Source organism: Dermacentor variabilis, chromosome 10, assembly GCF_050947875.1.
Source record: "Dermacentor variabilis isolate Ectoservices chromosome 10, ASM5094787v1, whole genome shotgun sequence".
Taxonomy (NCBI): domain Eukaryota; kingdom Metazoa; phylum Arthropoda; class Arachnida; order Ixodida; family Ixodidae; genus Dermacentor; species Dermacentor variabilis.
The window spans coordinates 82,800,878-82,816,369 of record NC_134577.1 but is presented as its reverse complement, the minus strand read 5'-3'; the positions used below and the strand labels follow the sequence as shown (position 1 = coordinate 82,816,369).

Here is a 15,492-nt window from a genome sequence, read left to right as displayed (position 1 = left end):
GCTAGCATGTCGGCGATAGTCTTATTCAGCCGCTCCGTAAGACCATTCGTCTGCGGGTGGTATGCCGTTGTCCTCTTGTGCCTTGTCTGACTGTAGTTCAGAATGGCTTGGGTGAGCTCCGCTGTAAAGGCCGTTCCTCGGTCGGTGATGAGGACTTCTGGGGCGCCATGTCGCAGCAGGATGTTTTCGACAAAGAATTTCGCCACTTCGGCTGCGCTACCTTTCGGCAGTGCTTTTGTTTCAGCGAAGCGGGTGAGGTAGTCCGTCGCCACGACGATCCACTTATTTCCGGTTACTGACGTCGGAAAGGGTCCCAGCAAGTCCACCCCGATCTGCTGGAATGGTCGGCAAGGAGGCTCGATTGGCTGTAGTAATCCGGCTGGCCTTGTGGGCGGTGTCTTGCGTCGCTGACAGTCTCGGCATGTTCTGACATAACGGGCGACGTCGGCGGTCAGGCGCGGCCAATAATACTTTTCTTGTATCGTCGATAGTGTCCGGGAAAATCCGAGGTGTCCCGCGGTCGGATCGTCATGTAGGGCGTGCAATACTTCTGGACGAAGTCCTGACGGGACAACAAGAAGGTAATTGGCGCGGACTGGTGAGAAGTTCTTCTTCACGAGTAGACTGTCTTGAAGCGTGAAGGAAGATAATCCGCGCTTAAATGCCCTGGGGACAACGTCGGTGTGCCCTTCCAAATAATCGACGAGGCCTTTAAGCTCCGGGTCCGCTCGTTGTTGTTCGGCGAAGTCTTCCGCGCTTATTATTCCAAGGAAGGCGTCGTCATCCTCGTCATCTTGCGGCGGCGAGTCAATGGGGGCGCGTGATAGGCAATCGGCGTCTGAGTGTTTTCGTCCGGACTTGTATGTTACAGTGATGTCGTATTTTTGTAGTCTGAGGCTCCACCGTGCCAGCCGTCCTGAGGGATCCTTTAAATTCGCTAGCCAACACAAGGCGTGATGGTCGCTGACGACTTTGAATGGCCTGCCATATAGGTAAGGGCGTAATTTCGCTGTATCCCAAACGATGGCGAGGCATTCCTTTTCCGTTGTAGAATAATTGCCTTCCGCTTTTGACAACGACCGGCTAGCGTAAGCAATCACGTGTTCATGTCCATCTTTTCTCTGGACTAGGACGGCACCGAGGCCTAGGCTACTGGCGTCAGTGTGGATTTCGGTATCGGCGTGCTCGTCGAAGTGCGCAAGTACGGGCGGCGACTGCATGCGTCGTTTGAGTTCTTGAAATGCGTCGGCCTGCGGCGTTTTCCACTTGAACTCGACGTCACATTTAGTTAGCTGCGTCAGCGGCTCAGCGATGCGTGAAAAGTTCTTGACAAATCGCCTGTAGTAGGCACACACGCCAAGAAATCTACGCACTGCCTTCTTGTCGATGGGCTGTGGGAACTTTGCTATGGCAGCTGTCTTCTGCGGGTCGGGGCGGACTCCAGATTCGCTGATGACGTGGCCTAAAAATAGAAGCTCCTCGTAAGCGAAGCGGCACTTTTCCGGCTTCAGAGTAAGTCCTGATGACCTGATGGCTTCTAGTACTGTTGCAAGCCGCCTAAGGTGAACGTCGAAATTTCCGGCGAAGACGACGACGTCATCCAAGTATACGAGACAGGTCTGCCACTTCAATCCTGCTAAAACCGTGTCCATCACGCGCTGGAACGTTGCAGGCGCCGAGCACAGTCCGAACGGCATAACCTTGAACTCGTAGACGCCGTCTGGGGTGATGAAGGCGGTCTTTTCGCGATCTCTTTCGTCGACTTCTATTTGCCAACAGCCAGACTTGAGGTCCATGGACGAGAAGTATTTAGCGTTGCAGAGCCGATCCAATGCGTCGTCTATCCGTGGAAGGGGGTACACATCCTTCTTCGTGATCTTGTTCAGTCGACGATAATCGACGCAGAAGCGTCGGGTTCCGTCCTTTTTCTTTACCAGGACTACAGGAGAGGCCCACGGGCTTTTCGACGGCTGGATGATGTCGTCGCGCAGCATTTCGTCGACTTGTTGCCTAATAGCTTCACGTTCTCGCGTCGAAACTCGGTAAGGGCTCTGGCGGAGTGGTCGAGCGCTCTCTTCGGTTATTATGCGATGCTTTGCAACTGGTGTTTGTCGAATCCTCGATGACGTCGAAAAGCAGTCTTTGTATCGTCTGAGAAGACTTCTGATCTGTTGCTGCTTACTCATAGGAAGACTTGGATTCACGTCGAAGTCTGATTCGGGGATAATGCTCATCGGGGTAGATGCGGCTGAATCCGAGAGGACAAAGGCATTGCTGGTTTCCACAATTTCCTCGATGTATGCGATTGTCGTGCCCTTGTTGATGTGCTTGAACTCTTAGCTGAAGTTGGTTAGCATAACTTCCACTTGCCCTCCGTGGAGTCGAGCGATCCCTCTTGCGACGCAAATTTCACGGTCGAGCAGTAGATGTTGGTCGCCCTCGATGACGCCTTCTACGTCGGCGAGTGTTTCAGTGCCGACGGAAATAATAATGCTGGAACGCGGCGGGATGCTCACTTGATCTTCGAGCACACTCAAGGCGTGGTGACTACGACAGCTCTCGGGCGGTATCGCTTGATCTTGTGACAGCGTTATCGATTTCGACTTCAGGTCGATGACTGCGCCATGTTGATTCAGGAAGTCCATGCCGAGAATGACGTCTCGTGAACACTGTTGGAGGATAACGAAGGTGGCAGGGTAAGTCCGGTCATGAATGGTAATTCTTGCCGTGCATATTCCAGTCGGCGTAATGAGGTGTCCTCCAGCGGTCCGAATTTGGGGGCCCTCCCATGCAGTCTTAACCTTCTTCAACTGGGCGGCGATGTGTCCACTCATTACGGAGTAATCGGCCCCTGTGTCGACTAAGGCAGTGACTGCGTGGCCGTCGAGAAGCACGTCGAGGTCGGTGGTTCTTTGTCTGGCGTTGCGGTTAGGTCGTGGCGTCGGATCACGGCTGCGTCGTGTTGAACTGAAGTTGGAACGTCGCGTCGTCAAGTCGTCGTTCGTCGGTGTAGTCTTGGCTTCCTGACTTCGTCGGGACGGCGGCGTGTCGTTATGTCGTCGAGATGGTCTCTTCGTCGTCTTCGTCGGCGGCGGAGGATCTTCGTCAGTTCGACGAACAGCAACCGCACCTCCATCGGTTGCTGCTTTTAGTTTTCCGGATATGGGCTCGCACAGCGGCCCCGGGCTGGGCCGGTGTATGGTCGGCGCTGCGGCGACAGGTAGCGGCCTGGTGACGGCGAACGGGACGGTCGTCGAGGGTTCCACTGTGTGGCGGCGAGATAGTCGGCGATATCGCGAGGTCGTTCGCCAATCTGTGGTCGCGGTGCGTTAACGGCGAACCCTCGGAGTCCGATCTCCCGGTATGGGCATCGGCGGTAGATGTGCCCGGCTTCTCCGCAGTGATAGCAAAGCGGGCGGTGGTCGGGGGTGCGCCAAACGTCAGTCTTCCTCGCGTAGGTGCGCTGGGCGACGGGTGGGCGTGCTGGCGGCGGCGGAAGACGGAATTGCGGCGTTACAGGGCCCTGGCGTTGTCGCGGAGGGGGACCTTGACGGCGGGCGACGGCGGCGTATGTCATCGCTTGCGGCTGAGGCTGCGGCGATTCAGGGGCTACTCCGAGTTGTTGTTGGAGCTCTTCACGTACGACGTCGGCAATCGAAGCCACTTGAGGCTGTGATGACGGGAACAGCTTCTGTAGCTCCTCCCGCACGACCGCTCGGATACTCTCGCGCAGGTCGTCGGTGGCCAGTGATTGAACTCCGGCGTAGCTTGTTGAATTCGTGCGGCGGTTGAATTGCCGGTTCCGCATTTCCAGTGTTTTCTCGATGCTGGTGGCCTCGCGAAGAAACTCGTCGACAGTCTTCGGTGGGCTTCGTACCATACCGGCGAAAAGTTCCTCCTTTACACCACGCATCAGTAAGCGGACTTTCTTCTCCTCGGCCATATCCGGGTCGGCGTGGCGGAACAAACGGCTCATTTCTTCCGTAAAGATGGCGACGTTCTCGTTTGGCAGCTGCACTCAGGCGTCCAGCATAGCTTCAGCCCTTTCCTTGCGCACGACGCTTGTAAAGGTGCGTAGGAAGCCGGTACGGAACAGGTCCCACATTGTCAAGGTCGATTCCCTGTTCTCAAACCAAGTTCTGGCGGTGTCTGCTAAGGCGAAGTAGACATGCCGCAGCTTCTCGTCGGAGTCCCAGTTGTTGAATGTTGCGATTCGTTCGTAGGTCTCCAGCCATGATTCCGGGTCTTCAGTCGCTGCTCCATGGAAGGTTGGTGGGTCCCGAGGTTGTTGTAGGATAACGGGGGACGCTGGGGCAGCCATTGGGGTTGTCTTGACCACGATCTTCTTTGTCGTCTCAGGTAGAAGTCCGTGCTCTGGGGGCAGTCCTTGCAGTCTGCGGCTAGCACGCTGGTCTTGGGCGATGTTGGTTCTGTCCTCGGGCTTCGGGCTTGGATCGCGGCTTTGCGGGGGCGTTCGGTACATGAACGCACAAGCACCTCCACCAGATGTCACGTGGTGGTGACGTTAAGAACACAGTAACAATACTGTGAAAGGCAAAACTAGATTTTTATTGGGCGAACCTGTGCCCGCAAAACAAGCTACACTTATAGCACAACGAAAGCGGCGAACACAGTCTGCGATCGTCGAAAATCTGATCTGCGGGTCAAGCGCGTCGGCTTTTATAGAGCAGTCGTCGAATGTTCCAGACTAATCGTTCGGACCCGCGTGCCTTCCACAAAGTTCTACACCATTCGCGTCAGGTGATGAAATCAGATAACATAAGTCTCGGCGACAACAGACAGCGGATAGAAGCATCGATAACTTTCCAGAACCTTCGGATACATGCAGGCGCGTCCCATGCTGTGCGATTGCATTTGTTAGGCGGCGAAACGTGGTTGCCCGATAAAGATAAGTACACGTGTCAATATATATATATATATATATATATATATATATATATATATATATATATATATATATATATATATATATATGCAACGACGGCGATGGACCATTTCATGTCCTTAGGAATCCAGCACGAGTTCTTAAGAATTGTGAGTGCTTTACTTTTTTTTCTGTAGATATAGCTTTCCACATATTTTTCGGTCGCTATGTACTGCCCCCGAAGCATATACAGCTAATCATAATTAAAGCCATAGTTTATTTGAAACATTATCTAGTCTCGTGAGAAATCGTAAAGCGTGCGTTTGATGCACACACGCAATGTAATTTGCCCTAACGCGATGTCACTCTCACAACAACTGGTCATTTAGTTAACACAGAGGTCTCGGAGTCTTCCTTCTAACGCAGCCCCTAGGAACACTTAAATCAATATACTTTAATATTGCCGGCCTAGGGCAAGAAAAATATAATGTTTATCACGAAGATAGCTGTCTCTAATGCGGCGCAGCGGTCGAGTGGTACGACTGTCCAGAGTCTAAGCGGATATTCTGCCTGTCCACAAATTCAGCTTGGCCACACCTACACTTCGGCAATGCTGCAGCAGATCCAAATATTCAAACTTTCGTAGGGTGCATGTTCAAGCGCACACACGGCACGCCGCTCTATGGACACACGGAAAGACCAATCTGTGGGAATAACGATCCGCGGTTCCAGCAGCGTCACGTGATTCGCAACAGGCCGATATTGTGAAATCGCGTGTCCGAGTCGCTCCTGAAAATCTATTGTCGCGGCTACTCGATAAAGCGCACCGGTATATTCTCCATCTCTACAGGCGCCTTCAGCACGCAAGCCATGACTGCCGAAAGGCACAGAATCTTGAGTGGGCTTAGCACAAATTCGCCCAGGAGGACGTTGATGAAGTTGCAGCGCACCCATGACAGACTTCTACGGTAACCGTACGTCAAGCCGTAGAGTATGACGAGCACCGAGGCGACCAGGGAAGCGGACAAACAGAGGAGCCAGGCGAACACGGACACCCAGGTTGGGAACAGCGGCAGCTGCACGTTGCTCGTCAGACGCTCCCTGGGCACTTTTCCCGTTTTGGCTGAATCGGTAGACGTGTCCGTGTCGCGAACCCAGTCTTCGACCACGTCTTCGACGTACACCTTGGGCACTGTAGGCTTTCGCCGAAATGCCGGTGGCCGGGACTTCTCGAAGAGAAAGACGACCAGGAATGCAAATGGCGTGACGAGGAGCGTTGACTGCAGGGCAACGACGAGTTCGCGCCGCTTTGGCAGCTCGAGCAGCGTGTCGAAGAAAAGCCAGTTGAACGATTCCTCTTCGTCGGCGTCCAGGCCGTAGAACATGAGGCTCACCATCATGCCCGTGGTGACGAGCAACAGGGCCACCGAGGCACGCTGCTTGCGAGTGAAGTCGCTGGTCGGCAAGCGGCTGAAAATGCTGAAGATGAGGTGCTCCTCGCGAAAGTAGCGGATGATTCTGGCGCTGAATATTCGCCACGGGTTGCGAAGAAGCGACTCGTCGGCAACGTGGAAGGTAAATGTCGACGCTCCTTTGTGCGCGTCCGGGGTCAGCACGTTGTCGACGACGAAAACCGCCCGTGAGGCCGTTTGAAGGTCCCTCACGACAACTGTGCGCAAGTGCCAGGAGCTCTCGTTGCCCTTCAGCTCCAGGGTCAAAGAAATCGCCTCAACGTCTCCGAGACTTGACGGATGGCTTAGAAAGTACCAGTCTCGGCCACCGGCCTGAAGCGCCAGTGGGTTTCGCGCGCCGTCGCGAAGCACCACTTCTCGGGATTCGTCGTCAGACCCGTGGACAACGAGAAGCACTCGGCTCGTGGTCCCAGAGCCCTTGAGGAACCACGTGTAGACAGATACGAGATAGCCAAACGCATCGTCCTGCTCGTTCTCTGCGAGGTACTCTATGCCCGCGGCGCCTTCGTCTCTTGCATCGTGCTTGGCGGCCCACACCATGACTAGGAGATAGACGAGCCACACCGATGAAATAATTATGGTCATCACGAGGTTGCTCGACATGGTTAACAGAAGGAAGCCCAAGTCGGTGAAATCGATCGGGTGTGGGGCGATGAACAGTCCACCCGCAAAAATGGAGTTGTGCTCGCAAGCGCAGTCAACAAACTGTTCGTCAGAATCCGCGAGAACGCGACATCCTGAACTCGAGTACGCTTGTTCCGTGTTGTTCCAGAAAAGGCAGCTGTAGAAGCGCGACCTCATCGTGTAAGTCGCGCTGCCGTTCTCGTCGCCTCTCCTGCGATACGGGTCAAGTAGCCTGGCTTTCGAACTGTTGGTAAGCGGTAGAACAGCCACGGTGACCACTTCAGGCTTCTGGACAAATTCGATTCTGTTCTCGTGCGGCACGTTGCTTGTGAGGTGAAACCTGTTTTGCTCGAGGAAGTCCAACCTGGACGGAGGTCGACCAGAGACGACGGCGGTTATAAATCTTTTTTGCGTGTCGAAGGTGAACACATCGATCATCAAGAACACTCCTGTTTCGGTTACGTTAATCACGTGCATGGAAACGTTTGAGAACGACGTTTCGTAGGTTCCCGCGTGTCTGTCCCAGTCGAGGGGTGTTGGCCTTTTCAGGTAGCTCTCCGTAGGCATACTGACGCTGAAGGGAACTTCTGCGGGCCCTCGTTCCGCCTCCACGCCCACAGCCTGGGTGTTTGTCAGCTTTGCCGTCTCGTGGCATCGAAATGGATTAGACGGAAACACTATGGCCGTCTGTGTGTCGACGCTGCCTTCGATACGAACCCTGCTGCCACCGGATGTGCCGAGGAAGCCTCGCCTTTGCGACTCTCGAATCCACACTTCGTAGTCCCTGGCGTTAATGTTCGCGTCGTTCTGTTCGGTGTCCACCACGCGTGACACACCCGCGGCAACTCGTGCCACGTTGTGAACCAGTTTCTCCACAGTTCTGCACTCGGAATCTGGCTAAAAAAAAGAAAAAACAAACATACACTACGAGTTGCGCACAAGACTGTTTCCGTTCTTGTCAAAAGCATTTCTAGCTAATGGTTACCTTTTACATCACCAGAATATCTAATGGAATTTAATGGGCAGTAGGTAGAAAAAATTGTGTACACGTCGCGTACCGATGCGCGTGCTGAGTTTCTCCATGTTGTACTTGTTGGGTTTTTCCTTTACAGCGATTTTCGAATTTTACTTAAAACCCACACACAAGCCTAAACCTGCATGTTGTGTGATACACAACACCGCACTAACCGTTCTTCAAGACTATGCATGTTATCGCTCCTTACAAAAGTTATCACGGTGACCTTTGAATCAACAGCAAGTCTCAAGTTTATCACAGCCATTTCGAACGGAGTAGCAAAAGCGGCCCGCTTAATCCATCACCAATGGGCAAGAAATCGATTGGAATCAGTGTTAATTGACTTTCACCGCGCATTCACGAGAATGGTACATTCCTACATGATGGTAGCATGTTATATCTCATATATGAACGCGCCCTTTAAAGTCTGTTTGGTCTGAAGGCGCGTGACAAGCGTAGCGGTGGTAGAATTGTGTGGGTGCTGCGCCCCTATTATGCAGTTCCCAAGGGCTTGTCAGCGCATCCGCGACCTTGCATATTGCGAGGCCTATGACCGTGTCGAAAAGCACGGCGCCCTTAAAGTGGCGACGAGAAAGGCGGGTCAACAGCGGTTGACATCCAAGAAAGACAAGGTCTTTTTCGGCCCACTAGTGTACCATGTGTTTTGGTGTTTAAACTCCCCTATACTTTCCGGACGGGCCCAGACTTTGATACTGCACCATCTTTAGAGTCGTTCCATATTTTTAGTTGAGAAAAACCACACTTCCAGTTAAGGTATTAGGCGCTCAGTTTGAATTAACGAGCGCATTCGTGCGTCATTCCTAAATTCTTCTGCCAATTACGCAAAAATACTGCTCCCTACAAAACTCTACACCAACTTACTACGTTTCTTCTTGTTTTTTTTTTTTTGTTGTAAGCTTCAATTTGACGCCCTTTTTGTGCGTGTGTGGCCCTGCGTGCACTAGAAAGCCTCAAATGGTCTGACTTGACGAGACGCCAGATACACAGAATTGGCGAGATAACCAAATCCCACGAACGGCAAATCGCTCTGATATTTCCAAAGAAGACCTCGTCTACAGGAGGGCCGACAGCCACTTCAGGGCAGCAAGGGAGGGGGGGGGGGGGCGACCTATAGTGTATTCATGCTTGGTGATGCTAGCTAGACTCAGCAATCGTAGCACTAGTTGGAATGACCGTGAAATGATCCTGTAGATGAGCAGTGAATTACGTGGCAGCATACTGGGTCGGCGCTCCGAGCCGCAACGACTGACACTCATCACGTAATTCCTCGTATGCCCTTAAGAAGCATTCTTTTCCATTTTAATGTTCACTGCAAGCTAAGCTTCTATGCTAAAACTGAGACGCTAGTTACTAAGATTATTTACACTTGTCTTTTTTTCATTACAGTTGTACTGGAGAGGCAGAAACTCGCATATGCGCGAGGTCACTGTGACACGTAATGGACGACGTTTACTAGCGTAATTTAGAAAACACTGTCCTTACAGCGCGGCCGTAGTAGCTTATTGCCTATACGACACTGCGCACAAGGTCGCGAGTTCTCTCACGTGCGGCAGCGGACCGTTTACGGCGGTTACGTTTCGGAACGCTAAGAGATGGCGCTGCCGGCTCTGACGCCATACGAGGCCTTCTGAGTGCAAATGAGTGCACTCTGACCGCAGTTGAATTGCTTAGTTCCCGCAAAATGGTAATGGGCTCTTGTCGGCTTTACTGACTGTATAGAATAAAATATATTTCACATGTGAAGGAAAATGTGACATGATACACGTGAAAAATTATCTTACGACACTATGCGGCATTAAAGCACCTTGCATCACCAGTAAGGGGAAATCAGAGTTCGTGCGTTGTGCAGAAAGTGCCGCTTCCATAATAAATGAGTAATAAGCATAAATGAGTAATAACCATCAGCATAAGAATAATCATTTTTTACAGATTAAGTCACTCAGCTTTAAAAAAATATGCTTCACTCCGACATGAATGCGACATTGCGAGCACGAGTGACGTAGGAATGATTTAGCGTCCTGTGGTACACTTTCAATGCCGCCGCACTCGCGCTTCTTATAACGGCGATTTCGCGTCGAGCAATTAATATTTTATTAACAGGAGAAATAGACCGAACGAGGCTTGTATGTACGCGTCATTGCAGTGGACTGCGCTTGTAATTGTGATAATGAACCGACAATACGTCTTTCTGTAGGCATATTTTCCCATGTTGGGTCGAGTTCAGGAAATGAAAAGGTGTTGTTTCACTATAGACTTTGTTCTGAGTTCTAACGGAACATAGTTAACCTACTGGGAAAAGGAAGCCAGAAGGCGCTGAATGGCTGCGTGGTCACATGTTGAAAGATGGCACGCACCTATGCAGCGGGGTTTTAAAGGCTCCTAATATGCGCTTTGTTGAAAGAGAGCGCTTAAGTAATTTCTTAAAAAAGCGTTTGAGTGCCTTCGGATTGACCATTGATATATAAAGGCTGCCGTCTAAGGCAAACCACACCACTTACGTGGAAATCACTCGGCACTTCCACTGGTATTTCCTGAGGGGTAGGGGCCTTGAGGTCCAGCAGTGCGGTCAGTCCCTCAATAAGTTCTCCCCCAATAGTAGCAGTTAGGTCCGCGATCCTCCAGTTGCTCTCAACTGAAGTCAGCTCGGAGAAGGCGCTGGCATAGTCGTCCATGAGGTCAATCACCGCATCTGTGAAGTTTTCTGTCGTGGCGGAGTTGTTGTCTGGGACGAGCACCTGAACGACGCTGATCGCATTGTGCAGTTCGCTCTCAGTGGTCACGGTGCTGTTCTTCAGATAGCCGATGTAGTCTTCCAAGACTTCAGCGTCGCGGCTCAAATTTTTGGCCCCAGGGGGGCCACCGGGACGGTTGCATCGTTTGTAAAACTCCGAGTTGAACAACATGGCGGAACTCTTGATGTACGACAGTATGGCGTCGGAGCTGTTCTGCTGGCTTTGCCTAGCGTAGTCGTCGACGGTCTCCAGCGAGAAGTCGCTGCAAGAGCCCATTTCGATGGTCACTGCTATCAGGTCGTAGACGTACTGCCCGACGTTGTCGTTGACGAACACGACCACAGAGCAGTCGGTGGTGGCCGCCGTCGAGTTCCCAGCCGGCAGGACACCCGCAAAGGTGCCGTCGTCGAGGCTAGACTTTATGTGCGTGCACGAATGCCACGGCTTTGGGCGTCCGCCCTCCAAGTCCTTGAGCTTGTCTGGTGCGTGACTGCAGAAGTAGAAGCCGTAGCTGAGGGACCCTCCCTCGGGATCTGAGAAGCCTGTGCAACCGACGTGGAAGATGGTCTTCACGGCTACGCCTTTCTTCGGGGTCACCTGGCATTGGCCTTTCGTCGGTGGAAAGTCACTCTGCTCTCTCAAACCCTGGCCCTCGAAAAGCTCGTGCGTCAAAGAGAAATGGACCTTGGCGAAGGACGTCTGGTTCCGAGCGCTCGCCGTGATCCTGCAGTGACACGTCAAATATTGACCGACACAGCTTGCAAAGTATCGCCTGACTTCTCCACTTAACCTCAAACTTTCGATTTTGGTTCACTTGCTCACACCCTATAACTTCGGCCCTTACCGCCGCACTGTTATCCTATATGCACGCGCCCTCAGTTGACTAGGTGCCAGATCGTTCCTGTTGATTTTGTTTGCTTGGAAATGACCTGAGCAACTGCTGTGCTTGTTTTTGTACTTATTTTGAGAATCTTTCAAGTATATTTGCATTCATGTGCATTACTTATTGATACTGACTGTTCGCTCGCATGTTACTGTGCCAGGTGTTTCTGTGAAGGTGCTAAGCAATCTTTAAAAATCGCGTGTGGTCGATAGCGCAATTCAAGTGCTTGAGCTGGTACACTCGAAGAGGGGGACATTACTTGCGCGATAAGTAGAAATGTGTAATCATCTAATTAACAAAACTTTCCAATTATGTTTTTAACTTATTACCTTACAGCCCACATCGAAATATAGAAATGGTAGTCGGTGAGGCTGGAAGGCAGGTTTATTTCAAAAGAACGCTGTGGATGACACTACTTCATGTTTTGTGATGTAGGGGTTGTCCTACATATGACAATCTGTAAGACAATTGAAGTTGTGACAACGTATTCTAACACGGTCATGTACCGGATCCCTCACCGAGGTTATGATGATTCCAGCCGATCCCACAATTCCTATGTTGCTTCCTCACAATACACGCAGCATCTATTCGTAACAATCCATATCACTCGCGCTATTATGCTGCAACCACAATGCACATTTACACCGCAGACAAAAAGACGTGTATTTTCATGATTCGATACAAGCGATATTTCCGTATACGCAAAATATCTGCGAGCTTGGCTGCGGACTTGAGATGCGGAAGCAGTTGGAGTAAAATATTTTGCGCAATACAATATGCCGGCCTTACTCTGCCACCAGGCACTGGAATCTGAAGTTCTTCGATTCAATATATTTATTATTTTGAAAACACCACCCCGCCACTACTACCACCACCACCACCATCATCATCATCATAATCATCATCATCATCCTATCTTATGTCCACTGCAGGACAAAGGCCTTTCCCTGCGATCTGCAATTACCCGTGTTCTGCACCAACCGATTCCAACTAGCACTCGCAAATTTCCTAATTTCGTCGCACCAGTCTGCTGCCGCCCTCTACTGCGCTTCCCTTCTCTTGGTACCCGTTCTGTCAACCTAATGGTCCAACGGTTATCTAATCTGCGCACTACATGACCGGCCAAGCGCCATTTTTTTCCCTTACTCTCTATTACAATATCATCTATACCCGTTTGCGCTCTGATCCAGACAACTCTCTTTCTGTCTTGTTCATGGTGTAATGAGTGGTTTTGTTGTGTTGTATGACCCTTCTCACTGTAGGTATAGAACCAATACGGAGGCGTTAACGAATCGAAGGTGAGAAAACTGAACGGAACTGTTAAGGCATACTGAAAGCGCTAGCAACGTTAAGTGTTGGACGTGTATTTGGACGTGTGCTACACTCGCGGACAACATTATCTGATCTATTTATTTAACTATGTACCAGATCTGTTTACCAGGGCAGGTGAGCTGCCGAAATTGCGTATCATACAAGTGTTCCGGCAATGTTCGACAGCGCTTTCGGTCTATCGGAACAGCGCATCTTTCGCGCAATTAGCGTATCTTCCACGCGTGGTGGTTTCGAATTTGCCACGAAAAACGAAAGAGAAAAGCACAAGGGTAAGTCAAAGCTAACGCTCAGTGATCTCTTTCGACTTATTTTGTCGCCATAAAGGAGTTGTTTGTCTTGTCTTATTCTTCTCCACGATAAGCTGACCCGGATGAGAATGTGGGACTTACTTGCGCGTGCTTTGCCTCCACACGCACGCTTTCCTTTATTCATTGCCGCCGAAAGTTGTTCGTGAGTATAGCGAAAGCCCGGCAGAACTGCGCACCCAGATCCACGCTATCGACAACGTCACGACACTTTGGGGACGACACAACGCGCGCACGTGAGCCGCAGAAAGTGCAGCCCAGATGTGCGTTTCGCGCAGGGCTCAAAGCAGAAAAAAAAATTAAAGAATAAACGACGTACAGCGCGAAGGACAAAAACTGAGAGAGACGAATAAACAGCGCAGTGTTTGTCGTCTCTCTAAGTCCTTGTCCTTCGAGCTGCACTTCATTTTTACCATGAATTACCACCTAGCCCAAACAACCACCCTTGCTCAATGGAAGGCCAGAAAAAAAACTCTCATCGGCAACATTAATTCCCTGTCAAGTGGACTCACCTGTACAGTCCGGACCTGGTGACGTACCCGGCCGGCAGCAGCAGCACGGCGCCGCGCTGCTCGGCGAAGCAGCCGGGTGGGACGTGGTGCGCGCCCGCGTCCAGAGCCCCGGGTCCGCTCACTCGCCACGTGACCAGGGGGTAGCGGGTGCCCCACAACTTTGTGCGCTGTGGCCGGGCCTCCACTACCAGATCCTCGCTACTCAGAACGCCGAACTCGCAGCAAGGGCAGGACAGCGCCATCTATAGAGCCCGTTGTAAACAGGCAAATGAATTCGAGTCGCAGTACTTTTTTTTTCATGTGAAGCTTCTCTTTGCTCACCTCGCCGGGTTTCCGTGACCGCGGGTGCTGCGACGTGGCTTTTCCCTAGCCAAATATGCGTTCGCACCGCAAGACACGCGCCTTTCATGTGACGCATTAAACTATTTTCCACAATTCGGAGCGTGAGGCTATAGTGCAGTTATTTCTTGCGGAAAATTCAATGCGCCTGCGGAGTAGCGGTTGAGCCTGTGTGTCTCTTGCCATGGCGTTGAAATGCAACTAATAGCGGCATTCCTCTTTTATTTTTGTTTCGTATTTTATGCGATCGTGATGTTACAGCGATAGCTCAGTCGTTAGCTCACAACTATTTATAGTGCCGTATAAAAACTGGCTGCCCCCGAACAGCGTCGCCCCAGCCAGGCGGTGTGAGAGGGTCAAGCACCGGCCGCCAGCGCAAAACACTGAGCATGTGTCCGCACCTGGTCGTCCTGATTTCCGCGAACGTGCACGCTGATGGTGGCGCTGTCGCGGTCGCTATCGCTGCTCACGCGAAGCACGAAGACGAGTACTTTAGTCGAGCCATACTGCAGCTTGTCCGCGATCTCGATAACCTGCAAAGATGTGCAAAATTTGCTTATAATTCTTTATTCGACGTAACATATGCCTCTGAATTTATAGCGGGTGCTTTGTGACACTTCTACTCTCCTGGAGTCGCAAAGCGAGTGCACTCCACAATGCCTGCTTTACTGCTGAAGTCAGAATAATGGGCAGGTCCAAGCACCGAACAAAGAAAAGCCGTTCAAAAAACAGAGTTTGCTATCTCGACCAAAAAAGGTGCGTCTACTTCCTCATTTAAGCCTTCGTTAATAACATGAACATTATTGCCACTATAAAACACATTTTCGTTGGCTTTTTTTTTTGCTGCAGAGCACATTGCGACTATTATATTGCTACGGAACAGTATTTGAAATGAGGAAGAGGCGAGCAGTGACAAGACGACGGCGACGATTGGAGGCTAGCGCGGGCTGTTGCTCTCTTGGCCAAGTGCGACGCATTCCCTTGTAAGTAAACTTGTATGTAGCTTTTCGTCTGCGTATTCCTACGTAACATATCTGGTGGAGGTGGACGTTACGTTCCCTGTACCTCGTCACGGAGCTTCGCAGTGGACGGTACGTCGAGCCTTCCTTCATGGCTCCCGGCGACGACAACTCGATCAGCCGCCTCCGACACCTGCTGCCACTTCGACGACCTACATCACTCTCCCCGTTACCCGTGATCCTAGCGTACTCTCGGGCAAAGACGGGGAAGACGTCGAGGACTGGATCAGCCTGTACGAACACGTCAGCCGCAATAACCGGTGACATCCTAATATCATGCTCGCCAACGTAGTCTTTTTACCTCGGTGGCACACCTCGAGTTTGGATTCGGACTCACGAAGATGAGCTCACCA

General features: G+C 51.4%; 1 protein-coding gene across 3 annotated transcripts in view; it reads right to left on the bottom strand.

Annotated features, from left to right (window-relative positions):
* Window positions 1-5,084: 5,084 nt before the first annotated feature.
* LOC142560737 (uncharacterized) overlaps window positions 5,085-15,492 on the bottom strand; it is a 39,824-nt gene continuing 29,416 nt past the window's right edge. For all 3 annotated transcript variants that reach the window (XM_075673035.1, XM_075673034.1, XM_075673036.1), the window contains 4 exons: window positions 14,522-14,653; window positions 13,782-14,023; window positions 10,516-11,473; window positions 5,085-7,878 (listed from right to left, as the gene is read on the bottom strand). In XM_075673035.1, the coding sequence (XP_075529150.1) occupies window positions 5,695-7,878; window positions 10,516-11,473; window positions 13,782-14,023; window positions 14,522-14,653 (3,516 nt within the window). In that variant the 3' untranslated portion in view covers window positions 5,085-5,694. The remainder of the gene's footprint in view (window positions 7,879-10,515; window positions 11,474-13,781; window positions 14,024-14,521; window positions 14,654-15,492) is intronic.